Raw genomic sequence first — 12,958 nt, forward strand, 5'->3', positions numbered from 1 at the left:
ATCCCTCAGTGTTATTTTGGGGGTTCGGATCTGGAAAACTGCAAGGACTCCCATCCTTAAGTGACAGCGACTATTCACAGGGGGAAAAAAGAAGTACTATGCTTAGAAAGTGTTAATCATCGGAACAAAAAGATATAAAGTATAAAACCCTGGACTTTATTTGGCTGAGTATCTCCCCAGCCCTCTTGCAGCTCCCTGCCTCTCTTTGCTCAAGCTCTGCATCACCGAAGTGCACAGACATAACATGAAGAGCAAAGGAGAGAAGGGCTGCTGACAGTGACTCCTCAGTGGCTGAGCTTAATAAATGGGATGAAATTTAAACTACTGTCTCATAGAAAGCGGACTCTGGCTCTGGCAAGAGAGAGGAGCAAGGGAGAGGAAGATAATGCAGGAGCATTTATATTCCAACCTACGCAACTGAACAACAACAACAACCAAAGTCATCTCTGAGAAGACGATGGATTTAGGAACCCAACCGCAGAAGCACAGTAGGTGGACTTGATCTTTGTTGTGCTCCACTGCTGCCTTTAAACATAAAACCTACCCAGATGCCGGCTAGTAAACTAGGGCAGACTTATTCTCTCTTGGCTTGGGTAAGGTTGATAGCAACAGTGTGTGTGTGGGTTTATATGTCTGTATGGTAACAATATATATTGAAAAAGGATGCTTGCATTGCTTTCTCTCTGTAATTCATGTTACGAACACACAAGCTGCTTTGCTTGAACATGTCATGGTTTGTTCTTGATCTGAGACAGGTAGTCACTTCCATTCCAAACCAGTTGCTCTGGAGCAAAGTAGCCTTTATTCTTTTGGTGGATGGTTTCCGTATCTTGATAAATTATAGATGTGGATATAGCTAATGGAGAAGACTCATTGAACAGAAATATATATTTTGGCTTTGGGTACGCTGGGAACGGGAACTTCTCACTGATCCTGGGCAGAGTGTTCCTTAGGTGCTGTCGGTGGAGCATCTTCGGAGCAAGCCTTGCAAACTTTACACGCGGGAGAAGTGCCTCTGCAGTTCAAGCAGTGCCTAGGGATGGCTTGGGAAGAATGCTTGTCGGATTTAATAATAGCATCGGTGTGATGGTTGAGGTTGCTGCTTCTGAGAAACGTACTGTTCTTTTGTATTGGGGGGTGGGTGGGTGGGATGCGACGCTATCTCTCTCGAGGCTTGCCAGTGCCTTGTACGGATGGCGATAATGTGCTGTTGCTTTGCGATGCTTGAGTTGCATCTGGTAAGTTACTGTACATACCTCATTGAAGCAGCAAGTAGATGCCTTGAACATTAGATCAGGTTTTTTTTCCAGGGAGAGGCAGACGCACATACACAGAGAGATGTGCATTATGCATCTTTCTCTCTGTCTTTGTCTTTCTCTCTGACACACAGACGCCTTGCCAGTTTTGGCTAGGACAGATCTCTGGAGTGTTTTCAAGGTGGTTGATAAAGACGTCAGGCAGGATACAGGTAGCCTTTGCTTGGCATCAGGGATGAGTAACTAGTCAGTTATAGCTGCAACCTAGAGAGAAAACATACGAAGGGGGAGAAGAGGAGGTGTTGGAGGCAGAGAAGCTTGGTGCGGCTTTTGCAAAAACACAAGGAAGAGTGTTGGCAGGCTTCAGATTCTTCCGGGGAATGTTTGCAAGGGGGCTTCAAAAGAGTTTGGAAACATGCCCATGCTTTTTGGGATCCAATGTGTGTGTGCATGGGCAGTCTTAAGTGCAACATTTGCCTTAATGCTCTCATTTCTTTGCTAGACCTGTCACCAAAGTTTCATATGAAGTGAAAGCAAAGGCAGGCTTAGAGGTTCTTCAGGTGTGTGTGTGGTTTCGTTGTCGTTTTTGTCCCTTCAATTCAACGCTGGCTCATGGGGACCCCATCGTAGCAGGGATTCGAGCCCTGCTCTCCTGGAAACCTGGCCTAACACTCCTGTAGACCCAGTCCAACAAGCTGGAATGCAGTAGAGAGCCAAGGTGGAATAGTGGATTGAGTGTTGGACTATGACTTTGGAGACCAGGGTTCGAATCCCCACTTGGCTATGAAACTCACTGGATGACCCTTGGTTGAATCACATGCTCTCAGCCTCAGGGGAAGGCAATGGCATACCTCCTCCAACAAACAAATCTTCCAAGCAAGAAAACTGCATGCTAGATTAGGCTCACCATCCGTTGGAGATGCCTGGAAGGAACGCAGTAACAAGAGGGACCTGTAAGCAGCTGCTAATGTTTTGGTAGGGAAAGCAAAAACATGCATACACAAAAAACTCCAAATGCAAACAAAACAAAATACACACACAACACAGACCCACAACCAAAAAGCAAATAAAAAACATAAATGTGCACGTGCACACGCACACATTGGTTTGTGGCAACATTAGCTAGCTCTCACCAACTAATTTTCTCCATGATTTCCAGATACTGAGCTGGTGAAGGTGGTTATCAAGTTGGACTGGGATGTGGAATGTCCAGGTTCTAGTGAAGTTCTCTAGCGAACCTAGAACTATGGGCTTGTCTTAGGTTGACCTCCCTTGCAGGGAGGATATAAGCAGGGAGGAGAAGAGCCAGAGTTGTCAGGTTATGGCTGCAACAGGCACTGAGATTTTGTGGCCAAAACACCAAGAAGCAAAGCAACCATTTGTAATGCTACAAGCAAGACTCATAGTGGTGTTATTATGCACGGCACATTAAGCATCAACCACAGTTGCATGGAGCCTACTGCTACCCAAATTGCAGGGAGGGGTCCTTTAAGGCACCCAAAATTTAATATATTTTAGGGGGATTTGATATTAGAATCATAGAATCATAGAGTTGGAAGAGACCACAAGGGCCATGCAGGAACTCCCAATCAAAGCAATGGTCATCCAGCCTCTGCTTAAAGACAGCTGTGAGATATTAGCCTGGGATATTAGCTACCAGATATTAGCCTGGGTTGCCTGGGATGGCAACCCAAATTATACCACCTCTAAATCACACAGAACTCCAGAGGCAGCTCCAAATTAGTTGTACAATGCGCCCGTGCCATACGCAGCTATCAGCTTAAAGTTGCACAACAATAGAATGAATGGCGCATGTGTGCCACCGTGTCCGAGCCCCATTATATTCAATGGGGCTCGAGCATAGGTGGTTTTCAGGGTCCACTGTAGTTTATTCAAGGGAATGAACAACAGACACATGAAAACACATGCACTCAAATGATATGCACACGTCTTGAGTGAATTCAAACCAAAACCCACCAAACAGTGATACCTTTATTGGCCAACCGAAATGCACAATAGACTTGTTGCAACCCAAGGAGGGTGTAGGTAAAGGAAGAGTATTTAGTAGTGTGTTGCTCCTGGCTCCGGCCGATCCCATAGCTCTCACAACCCAGACCTTTGACACCCAACTCAAGTGTTGCATGCACATTAGGATTTTGGATTCCGTTATCTGATTGTTAGTTTGGTAGTTGTAGTTGTGATTCAGTTTATAGCCCCTGGAAAGGAAATAAAACCCGGGGAGGGAATCTAGCACCACCCTTAAGAATAAGAATAAACCATTTATTTTAGCATGTGCTTTCATGGTGTTCAATCCATCTCTTTCATATTTGAAATCCACAAACGCTCAAGCTGAAATACATCAGTTGGGCTGCATCCGCAACTGCAGAAATAATACAGTCTGACGCTGCTTTAACTGCCATGGCTCCATGCGATGTGTGGTTTGTTGTGGCACCAGAACCTTTCTAAGAGAGAAGGCTAAGGGTCTTATTACAAATCCCCAAATTCCATACTATGAAGCCAGGGCAGTTAAAGTAGTGTCAGACTGCATTGTTTCTGCAGTTGTTAGATTCCTCCCGGTATTTTTTCCTCTCTCCTTGTTTTATAGCGCAACAAACGGACATGACTTGCTTCTTTAAAAACACCCCAGGCAGTCGACATTAACAAAGTAATGGAAAAGTAAAGATAAAAGGAATTCAGATCTGAAGGTGAGATTGCCAAGGTTTGTGTCCTGCATTCCTCAGGGATGGGAACTAGAGATGAGGAATGGGAAGGCGATGCATTTTTCAGAAGCATCCGCAGAGTCTAATGCCTTATGTGCTGGAGAGCATGGCAGGGAGACAGGAGAAGCATGGATTCCAGAATAAAGAAGAAGTGGTGAAAAAGAAACTCAGAAAATAGAAAAATACTAGGAAAGATAGCTATGGGTTTGTGAAGATTGGTGTGGTTTATATCTGTACAGTGTTGGAGGAGAGTTCTAGGGATACCATGGATTGCCAAAATGACCAACAAATGGGTCCTAGAGCAAAGCCAGCATGGTTTCAGCATTGGATTAGCACTCTGGAGCCACACCATGTTGTGAGTTCAATCCAATGTTATGGGCACAACCGCAGCCACAAGGTTGTGGGTTCGATCCCAGGGCTCCAAGGTTGACTCAGGCTTGCATCCTTTGGTAAAATGAGTTTCCAGCTTGTTGGGGGCAAGTGGCTTCCAGATTGGAAATTGCTTGGAGGGTGCTGAGTTCACTATGAAGCGGTATAGAATGTAAATGCTAAATGCTGGAATCGTTCAGAGTTCCTGCATGGCAGAATGGGGTTGGACTGGATGGCCTTTGTGGTCTCTTCCAACTTTACAATTCTATGATTCTACTGAAAATGGAGACTTTCTGACTTTCCCCCTTTGCAGCACTGTCTGCCAGAGTCGCCCACCTTTTGACAGGACGCCTCTGGTGCAATCTTTCCTCCGGTGCGATGTTTCCAATGAGGCACGGATTAATAGACAGCCTGACAGAGAAATGTCTTTTGATGTTTTAATATCCATGTTCTCTTTTGTGGAAATGAAAGCCAATGGCGAAACAAAAAGGGATATTACCCCACGCATGTCTGGTGGCAGAGCAAGCTCTGAAGCAGAAATAAACATCTCTCTGGATGGTTAAGCACCCTAAAGATGTCATCCAGGATGTTTCCAAGGTTTAAACATGGAACTGTATGTGCACAAAGTGGGGAAACAGAAATATCTATACAGTGGGACCTTGTTATCTGCTGGGGTTTGGTTCCAGGATCCCCTGTGAATAACAAAATCCGTGGGTGCTTGAGTCCCATTAAATACAATGGCAGAGCAAAATGGTGCCCCTTATATAAAATGGAAAATCAAGGTTTGCTATCAGGAATTCATACTTTTTTTTGACTATTTTCAAGCCATGAATGCTTGAAACCGTGGATAAAAAATCCATGTATCAGGAGGGCTGACTCTATATATTTCAGGATTGCTTAGTAAAGCAATAAGAAAATGATAAGTGACTATCAGCATGTGTAGCTTGTCTCCTTTCCTCACTCCGTCCCTAACAAGAAGCCTAGTTTAACAGATAATGTGGATAATGTTGATGCCAAGTAACTGTTGTTGTTGTTGTTGTCGTCATCATCGTCATCATCATCATCATCGTCATCATCATCATCATCATCTCAAATAATATGTAGAGAGATCTTGTAGCATTTTTGAGACTAACTGAAAGAAAGAAGTTGGCAGCATGAGCTTTCCTAGGCTTCAGTCTACTTCCTCAGATGCATTACAGATGCATTACACGGACTGCTATGAATGCTCATGCTGCCAACTTCTTTGAGTCTCAAAGATGCTACAAGATCTCTCTGCATACTGGTTCTACAGACTAACATGGCTGTATCCTTGAATTCTCTCTCATATAATAGTTTGACATGCTTCTGGCATGCAATACTACTACTACTACTACTACTACTACTACTACTAATAAGGCTGAGAGAGTGTGAGTTGCCCTATGGGTTTTCTGTGGTTGAGCAAGGATTTGAACCTCGGTCCTCTGGAATCCTAGGCCTCGTTCCCACTTACAAATAAATCGGTGTGTGATCTGAATCGATGGATCGATTCGACATTGGATCATGGTTCACACCACATTTGCCCCAACCACATTTTCTGTCATTTTCTGGCATCAAAATAACCCGCTTGTGGTTCCCATTCATGAATGAATCAATTCAAAATGATTCGGTTCCAGCCGGCCAAAGGGGAAATTTGAATCGCTTCCGATCCGCTTGTGGTTCACACTTGCGTGGAATCGATTTATCGAAAAAGAAGCGGAAAACATCAGCATAAAAAAGACGCGGGTTAAATGGGTCTGGAATATGGGCTTCTCAGAGTTGCTTCAGCGACTTGGATTAAGAGGGAACCAGGGTCATTTGAACCAGTCCAAATCAAATTGCGACCCGGTGTAAAAGGTAGTGGGAATTATGCCTGAACTATGACACCATGCTGGTTTGTAAATATGCATGAATTTGTTATGTGACTTCACATCAACGCCAAATTATGATAACCCATGGTGGCGCTTGTGTTTAAAATGGATGGGGAGGTTGCAGTGCTCCAAAAGTTTGATAAGTGAGAAATACTATTGTCCCAGACCACTAGACGTACTGGTTGAGGGTGGTGGGTATTGGAGCGCAACAACATCTGGACTGCCGCAGGTTAAGGTGCTCACTTCTGCATCACCAGAAAAGAGGTCAAAAGAGGCAAAATTAGCCAATTATATACAGACACAAATGCAGGCCTATGCGCACTCAGTCAATCTGGCAAGAGTTATTCCAACTTAAATTATTATTGTCATTAACCAGTGTGTGGCTACTGAGCATGTTTAATCAACGTTGGCTGTGTGGTTGCTTCAGGGATGTTTTGTACATCTGCGCACGCCGATATCTCCGACTTGTTTCTTTAATTGTCCCTTTTACAGCACCATTTCTGTTGGCGCTCAGCATCTGAGTTCGATATTAGAAGATGTGATAATAACACCTTCCTGGCAATGGCTGTTATGTGCTATGAGTGCATTGCCCCGCTTTTACAAAAAGTGTCATGGAAGATTCCCGCAGGCTTTGCAAACCCCAGTATTGGCTTTTGGGGAGTATAAATGGTGGAGAGACTACGATCCTAGCTGTTACCTCCTTTGAGCTTTGGATAGAAAGCTCAGATAAACAATCCAGGTGTCTGAACAGTGGCTTGTGATGCCTATTTCAGTGTTGCACAGACATCCCCTTCTGTGAGCAAGTGTGTTATGGTAAGCCCCCTTTCCGTGTTTGTTCTTGCACCATCAAGTCATTTCTGATTTATGGGACTCCTCTAGGCCAAGATTTGTTCAAAGGCGACTTTGCCCTTGCCTTCCTCTGAGGCAGGGTGACCACGTGTCCTACTGTTCCAGGACATGTCCTCCTTTTCCAGGACATGCCCTACATGTCAGCCTTCTATCCGGGAGGAATTCCAAAATGCCCTTCCTTTTGAGCATGACAAAGCAGCATGGATTTACATTTATGAGAGTGTTTTAAGCATGGCCATGCCCTCCCTTTTTCTTGCACACCCTCCTTTTTGCGGCGCCTTGTCCTCCTTTGCAGTTATGGCATCTGGTCACCCTGCTCTGAGGCTGAGAAAGTGTGACTTGTCAAAGGTCACCCAGGGGATTTCCATGGCCAAACAGGAAACCCAGGGACTATGCAGATGGGCGCCATACAGCCACCCCTTTTCGCCCCAGATTGGTACCACGGCAACTGCACACGATGGCACCAATCCACTCCCTGAAGAGAGCAAAAAGAGACTGCCATAAGCAGCTCCCTGGAAGGGGCATCATAGGCGTGGCGGCGCACCATGATGAAGCCTGTTCTGCGCTGCGCTGTTTGGGTGCTGCGCCACAGTGGCCTCATCATGGATCTTGCTGTGCAACCAGGCGTGCACCAAAATGGCGCCCTGGCAATGGGGTCATGGCATTCAGCATTGAGCTACGGCATGACTCCACCCACAGGCCGGCACTTTTCGCCAATCCGTACAGGGCCCTAGACTCCTAATCCAACACTACACCACACCGGATTTTTTCTCCCCATAACTGCTACAAATGAAAACATTAAGACCATAATTTGGCAATAACTGGGGAAGGGAGGCAAGGAGAAGCACCTTGCCTGATAATACCTGCGCCTTTTCTTTTCTCGTTTTGCTTTCCTTGTTGTTTTTGATCCGCTCTGCTCCGAATGGAGAAAATAATAATCCTCCTGTGGTGGGGAGGAAAAGGACTCAGCAGGTGTTTCAGAAGTGGATTCCAGCTCTTTCTCCCAGAGGAGATTCTCAGAGAGATACCGCTCTGTCCTTTTTGTTTTTTGCAATGCTTTGTCAGTGTGCTCCTCTGCACTCCTAATGTTGGGGGAAATAAGCCGAAATGAGCTGGATGCGAAGAGTGCTCCGTGCATAATTCTCAAACAGAAAGGTTGGAACAGGAGAGAATCCCTCTTGGTCCCAGTTTGGAGATCGTGCCAAATGGTTTGGAATGAGTATGAATTGCCCCAAATCTCCATTTGGATAGTAAGCAATGTCATCCCAGGTTCAGATGGCAACCTGGGTGCTAAAGTACCTTCACTGGTTCCTGGAACCCAGGCAGAGAACGTACCTGGAGACCTTGCTCCAGCTCCATCTTGCTCCTCATGACTTTTTCTTGATAGAAGGACTATCTATCTTTTTTGGATAATGAAATCTGATGTGTATCTTGTTGCGCTGATAGATTGATCTTATTCAGGCGTTGCCTAAATATGGAAATAAATAAACATCAGTGTCATCTTAGTACTTCCAGTTTAGTCTGTACAGACTGTGTGGATTTGTTTTTGATATGTTCCTTCCCAATGTGTGGCATTGAGCGGATGAATGTTGTCACTGTGTTAGGGTCTTTTCTCATGACACACTTATAGCACTATGATTCCACTTTAACGTCCATGGCTGCATCCTATGGAATTCCGGATGCATAGCTTGGCGAGAAACTAGACTTCTGTCGCTGGAAACACCTTGAACTGCAAATCCCAGGATACCGTCGGATGTTGTCATGGCAGAGTTAAAGTGGAATCATAGCACTATACAGTGCGCCCGCGTCATACGCGGACGCACTATACGCAGCTTTCAGCATACATTGAAAGCTGTGTGGGAAGGCAAGGGGTGGTTTCGTCCCATTAAGATGAATGGGGTGCCGTCTGCCGCCACGCCACCACACCGTTGCACCATGCACGAGCCCCATTACTGTCAATGGGGCTTGAGCATAGGTGCATTTTTATGCACGGGTGGGGATCCGGAATGGATTCCCCCGCGTAAAAAAAGGGCACACTGTATTATGAATACTGTTTGCAGGCACAGAGCCACTGGGACACCTCAGTCGAGCCACTCTGGGGTGTTTCTGTTTGGTTTTTACTTCTGCTGTATTGAACATGGCAAAATCTTTTCACGCCACAAAGGAAACTTGGCCAAGATGGCATTATTTAAATAGCTGCCAAGCGCAATCTTTTTGTGTTTCCATCCTCGGGATTGTCTCAGGGAAGAGACCTTGTTAGATAATGCCACTTTCTTTTTGGTGCTGATCCCCAGGTATTCGGGGAGGAGGAAAAAGTGCGCTCTTAATTCTTGTACTCTCTAGATATCACGCATACGTGCGCACATGTATGTGGTTCAAGGAAAGCTTGCTACCTTTTTAATTTTAGAAAACCGAGAGGGAGCTTTTTTTCTTCCTTCCTCCCTTTCGCATGGTAAATTACATAATGCAAAATGAAGCTAAATATAAATCTGCAGCCTCTCTGTGACTTCTGAACAAATGTTCGCACACACCGACACAACTCCGGTTGTTGCTGTTAGAGCCCTTGCGGTTTTCTTTTGTGTTTTTCACCCTCATTTAATGCAAAGGTTCAGAATCCTGACAGTCATTTATGGAGTCAGCTTCTTGCAGTCCCTGGAGAAAAGGCAGGTCATGGAGGGATCTCATTTGCCAGGGATATTTTGTGCGTTGGAAGCTCATTTTGCCCCCAAATATGTGTGTATGTTTGTGTGCATGTGCAGCACACACACACACAAACAAAGAATGATATCAGAATGGTTGAGGCTGCATTTGTTATTCCAGTTATGAGCCGCACAAAGCGGAGAGAAAACAATCAGTCCAAGTCTAATTTTCTGGTGAATAAATGTGGCGCCTCCTCAACCCCACAAATAACACAAAATAAAAATTGGCTCGCAACAGAGAGCAGAAAATTGGGCCGTTGTTTTCAACGCTTGATGAGGGTTATGTCTGTAATAAAAAGAGGTCGTCGCTTGCAGAAACATCATCTTGAGGATGAGCAATAATTGGCCATTTCATCTTCTCTCCTGTCTCTGGTTCCGTCAGAGTTATGCGCACTGTGGGCCTTCAAGTCAGCTCTCACTTATGGATGCGTTGCGGTTGTTGTTTGGGAGCCTTTAAGTCATCTCCAACTTATGGCAACCCTTGGGCGACCGTTTCGTAGCATTTTCTTGGCAGGATTTGTTCGGAAGGGGTTCATCGTTGCCTTCCTCTGAGGCTGAGAGGATGTGCCTAAAGTCATCCAGTGGGAAGTTGAAGGCTTTCACGGCCAGGATCTATAGTTTTTGGGTGGGTTTTCCTGGCTATGTGGCCATGTGCTGGAAATGTTGATTCCTGATGTTTCATCAGTATCTGTGGCTTGCATCCTCAGAGAATGCTGGCATGGAAGAGAGTTGTGTGTGTGTGTGTGTGTGTGTGTGTGTGTGTGTGTGTGTATCTTCCATGCCAGAATTCTCTGAGGATGCCAGCCATAGATACAGGTGATACATCAGTGTGTGTGTGTGTATACATATATATATACACACACACACACACACACACACACACACACATACATACACACACGTATATACACTCTGTGACCCTGGGTTGGGAGGAGTGATTTCCATGTTAATCTGTGTGTTGTTCTGTTGTTGAATGGCAAGGCCTTGGGGTATCTATTTAGTTAGTGATCCATTGTCTGCTGGGAAAACCCTTAATCCTGGTTTTCATTTTGCACTTGCTGGGTCTTGATTTTGGTCTTTTTTAAGGACTGGGAGCCAAACTTGGTTTACTTTCAGGGTTTCTTCTTTCCTGTTGAAGTTGTCCAGGTGTTTGTGGATTTCAGTGGCTCCCCTGTGCATTCTGGCCTGACAGTTGTTGGCATGGTCCAGGAATGTCAGTGTTTTCAAACCACATTTTATGCCCAGGATGGTTTATAATGTGTTCTGCTACTGCTGATTTTTCTGGCTGACCCAGTCTGCAGTGTCTCTTGTGTTCCTTGATTCGTATTTACACACCGCGTTTGGTGGTCCCTATGTAGACTTGTCCGCAGCTGCATGGTATGCAGTAAACTCCATCGGCTGTGAGAGGGTCTCCTGGTCCTTGGCTGAGCAAAGCATTTGTGGATTTTCTTGGTCAGTTTGTAGATCAAAAGAGAGGGGTGCAGGGAGGCTAGACCTTGGGGTAACATTGTGTTTCAGGATCTTCATAAGCTGGAAGCAACTTGAAGGCACACAACAACAATTCTTTTGACACTGATGGCCATGGTCCTCAGCTCTAAATTTACAGCTATCTTGGTAGGCCAGTAAGGAGTGGACCATAACATACAACTCACTGAACTTGTCAGTACCTCTGTGCTGTATAAGACCAGCTTCTCCTACACTGTTGCAAATGGACCCATTCCCCTCTACCTTACGGTCACTTACAAGTGCTGAATTATTTGTCGTCATCCCAACCGTATAGAACATAAGTAGCGAAGCACTTAAACAGCATCAGGTTACTAAGTGGAAAACACCACAGTGAAGTGGTGAGGATGCCCTTGCTGGAGGCAAAGGAAAGGATTTAGGTTTTGGCAGATGAACAGGGGACTGGTACGCTGCTGGGCAAGGAGTGGGAGGGATGCTAAAATGATTATGGTTACGATCAGTTTGGATGTTCCCAAATTAATCCTCTAAAGCAAGTTGAGGATTTAGGCATCTTCTCTCTTGGGGCTGTTGATCCATCCAGTCCTCCAGGTTTTTCTGTTTTTGATGTGCATGAACTCTTTTGCCTCCCCTGCACCAGAGAAGAGTGACCAAAATGGTGAAAGATCTGGAAACCATGCCTGAAGAGGAGCGGTTTAGGGAGCTGGGGATGTTTAGCCTGGAGAAGAGAAGGTTAAGAGGTGATCTGATAGCCCTGTTTAAATATTTAAAGGGATGTCATATTGAGGAGGGAGCAAGCTTGTTTTCTGCTGCGCCAGAGAATAGGACCCAAGGCAATGGATGCAAGCTCCTCCAACATTTGAAGGAACCTCCTGATGGTAACTACTGTTTGATGCTCCTTTGGAGAGTGGTGGCGTCTCCTTCTTTGGAGGTTTTTAAACAGAGGCTGGTTTACCATTGCCTTCTCCGGAGTCCGAGAGCACTGGGATGAAATTGTTTGTAAAGTGCCTCTGGTTGCATCTGCGCTGCAGAAATAATGCAGTTGGACGCCTCTCGGACTGCTACGGCTCAATGCAATGGGATGTTGGGAGTTGTAGTTTTGGAAGATATTTATCTGCCTCTGTCTGGTGCCACATCAAACTCCAAATCCCAGAAATCCATACCAAGGAGCCACAGCAGTTAGAGCAGTGTCAATGGAGTGGTGGTGCAGTGGTTGTGAGTTCGATCCCAGGCAGGGCTCCAAGGTCCACTCAGCCTCCCATCCTTTTGTTGGTCAGTAAAATGAGTGCCCAATTGTTGGGGGCAATTGGCTAATGCACTTCAAACCACTTAGGGAGTGCTAATACACCAATAAGTGGTATAGAAAAGTACTTGCTATTGCTATATTATTTTTGCAATGCAGAATGGAGTTTTGTCTTGCATCGAAACGGCTGAACAATGGAGCCTGCAGCATACAGAGCAGAGTTCCTTGCTCCCAGGGCTTTAAATCAACACCTGGGCTGCTGCAGAGAGGAGGGAGCAGCTGTGGCTGAGAAAGATTGGGTTGCCTGAGGTCACAGAGCAGAAGGATGTCTTGATTCAGAGCTCGGTCTCTTAACCCCTGCGCTCTGCTGGCCGACGGTTCCAGAGGCAACGTGACAATGGCAACAGAAGCCTTCCAGATTCATAACACACATGTTATGTGGATGTGACCATTTGCTCCTTCTAGTAGAAAGTCA

At 45.5% G+C, this 12,958-nt stretch overlaps 1 protein-coding gene across 2 annotated transcripts in view; it reads left to right on the forward strand.

Moving 5' to 3' along the window:
* Positions 1–213: 213 nt before the first annotated feature.
* Positions 214–12,958, forward strand: part of PLCH2 (phospholipase C eta 2) — a 205,855-nt gene continuing 193,110 nt past the window's right edge. Inside the window, exon 1 of one of the 2 annotated variants that reach the window (XM_089534368.1) lies at positions 214–488. In XM_089534368.1, coding sequence (XP_089390494.1) covers positions 458–488 — 31 coding nt within the window. In that variant the 5' untranslated portion in view covers positions 214–457. Of the gene's footprint in view, positions 489–3,925; positions 3,962–12,958 lie in introns of those variants that run through there. The other variant, XM_089534369.1, reaches the window with a different exon arrangement.

This window comes from Sceloporus occidentalis, unplaced genomic scaffold (assembly GCF_023333645.1).
Source record: "Sceloporus occidentalis isolate IW3139 unplaced genomic scaffold, rSceOcc1.0.p SCAF_8, whole genome shotgun sequence".
NCBI lineage: Eukaryota > Metazoa > Chordata > Lepidosauria > Squamata > Phrynosomatidae > Sceloporus > Sceloporus occidentalis.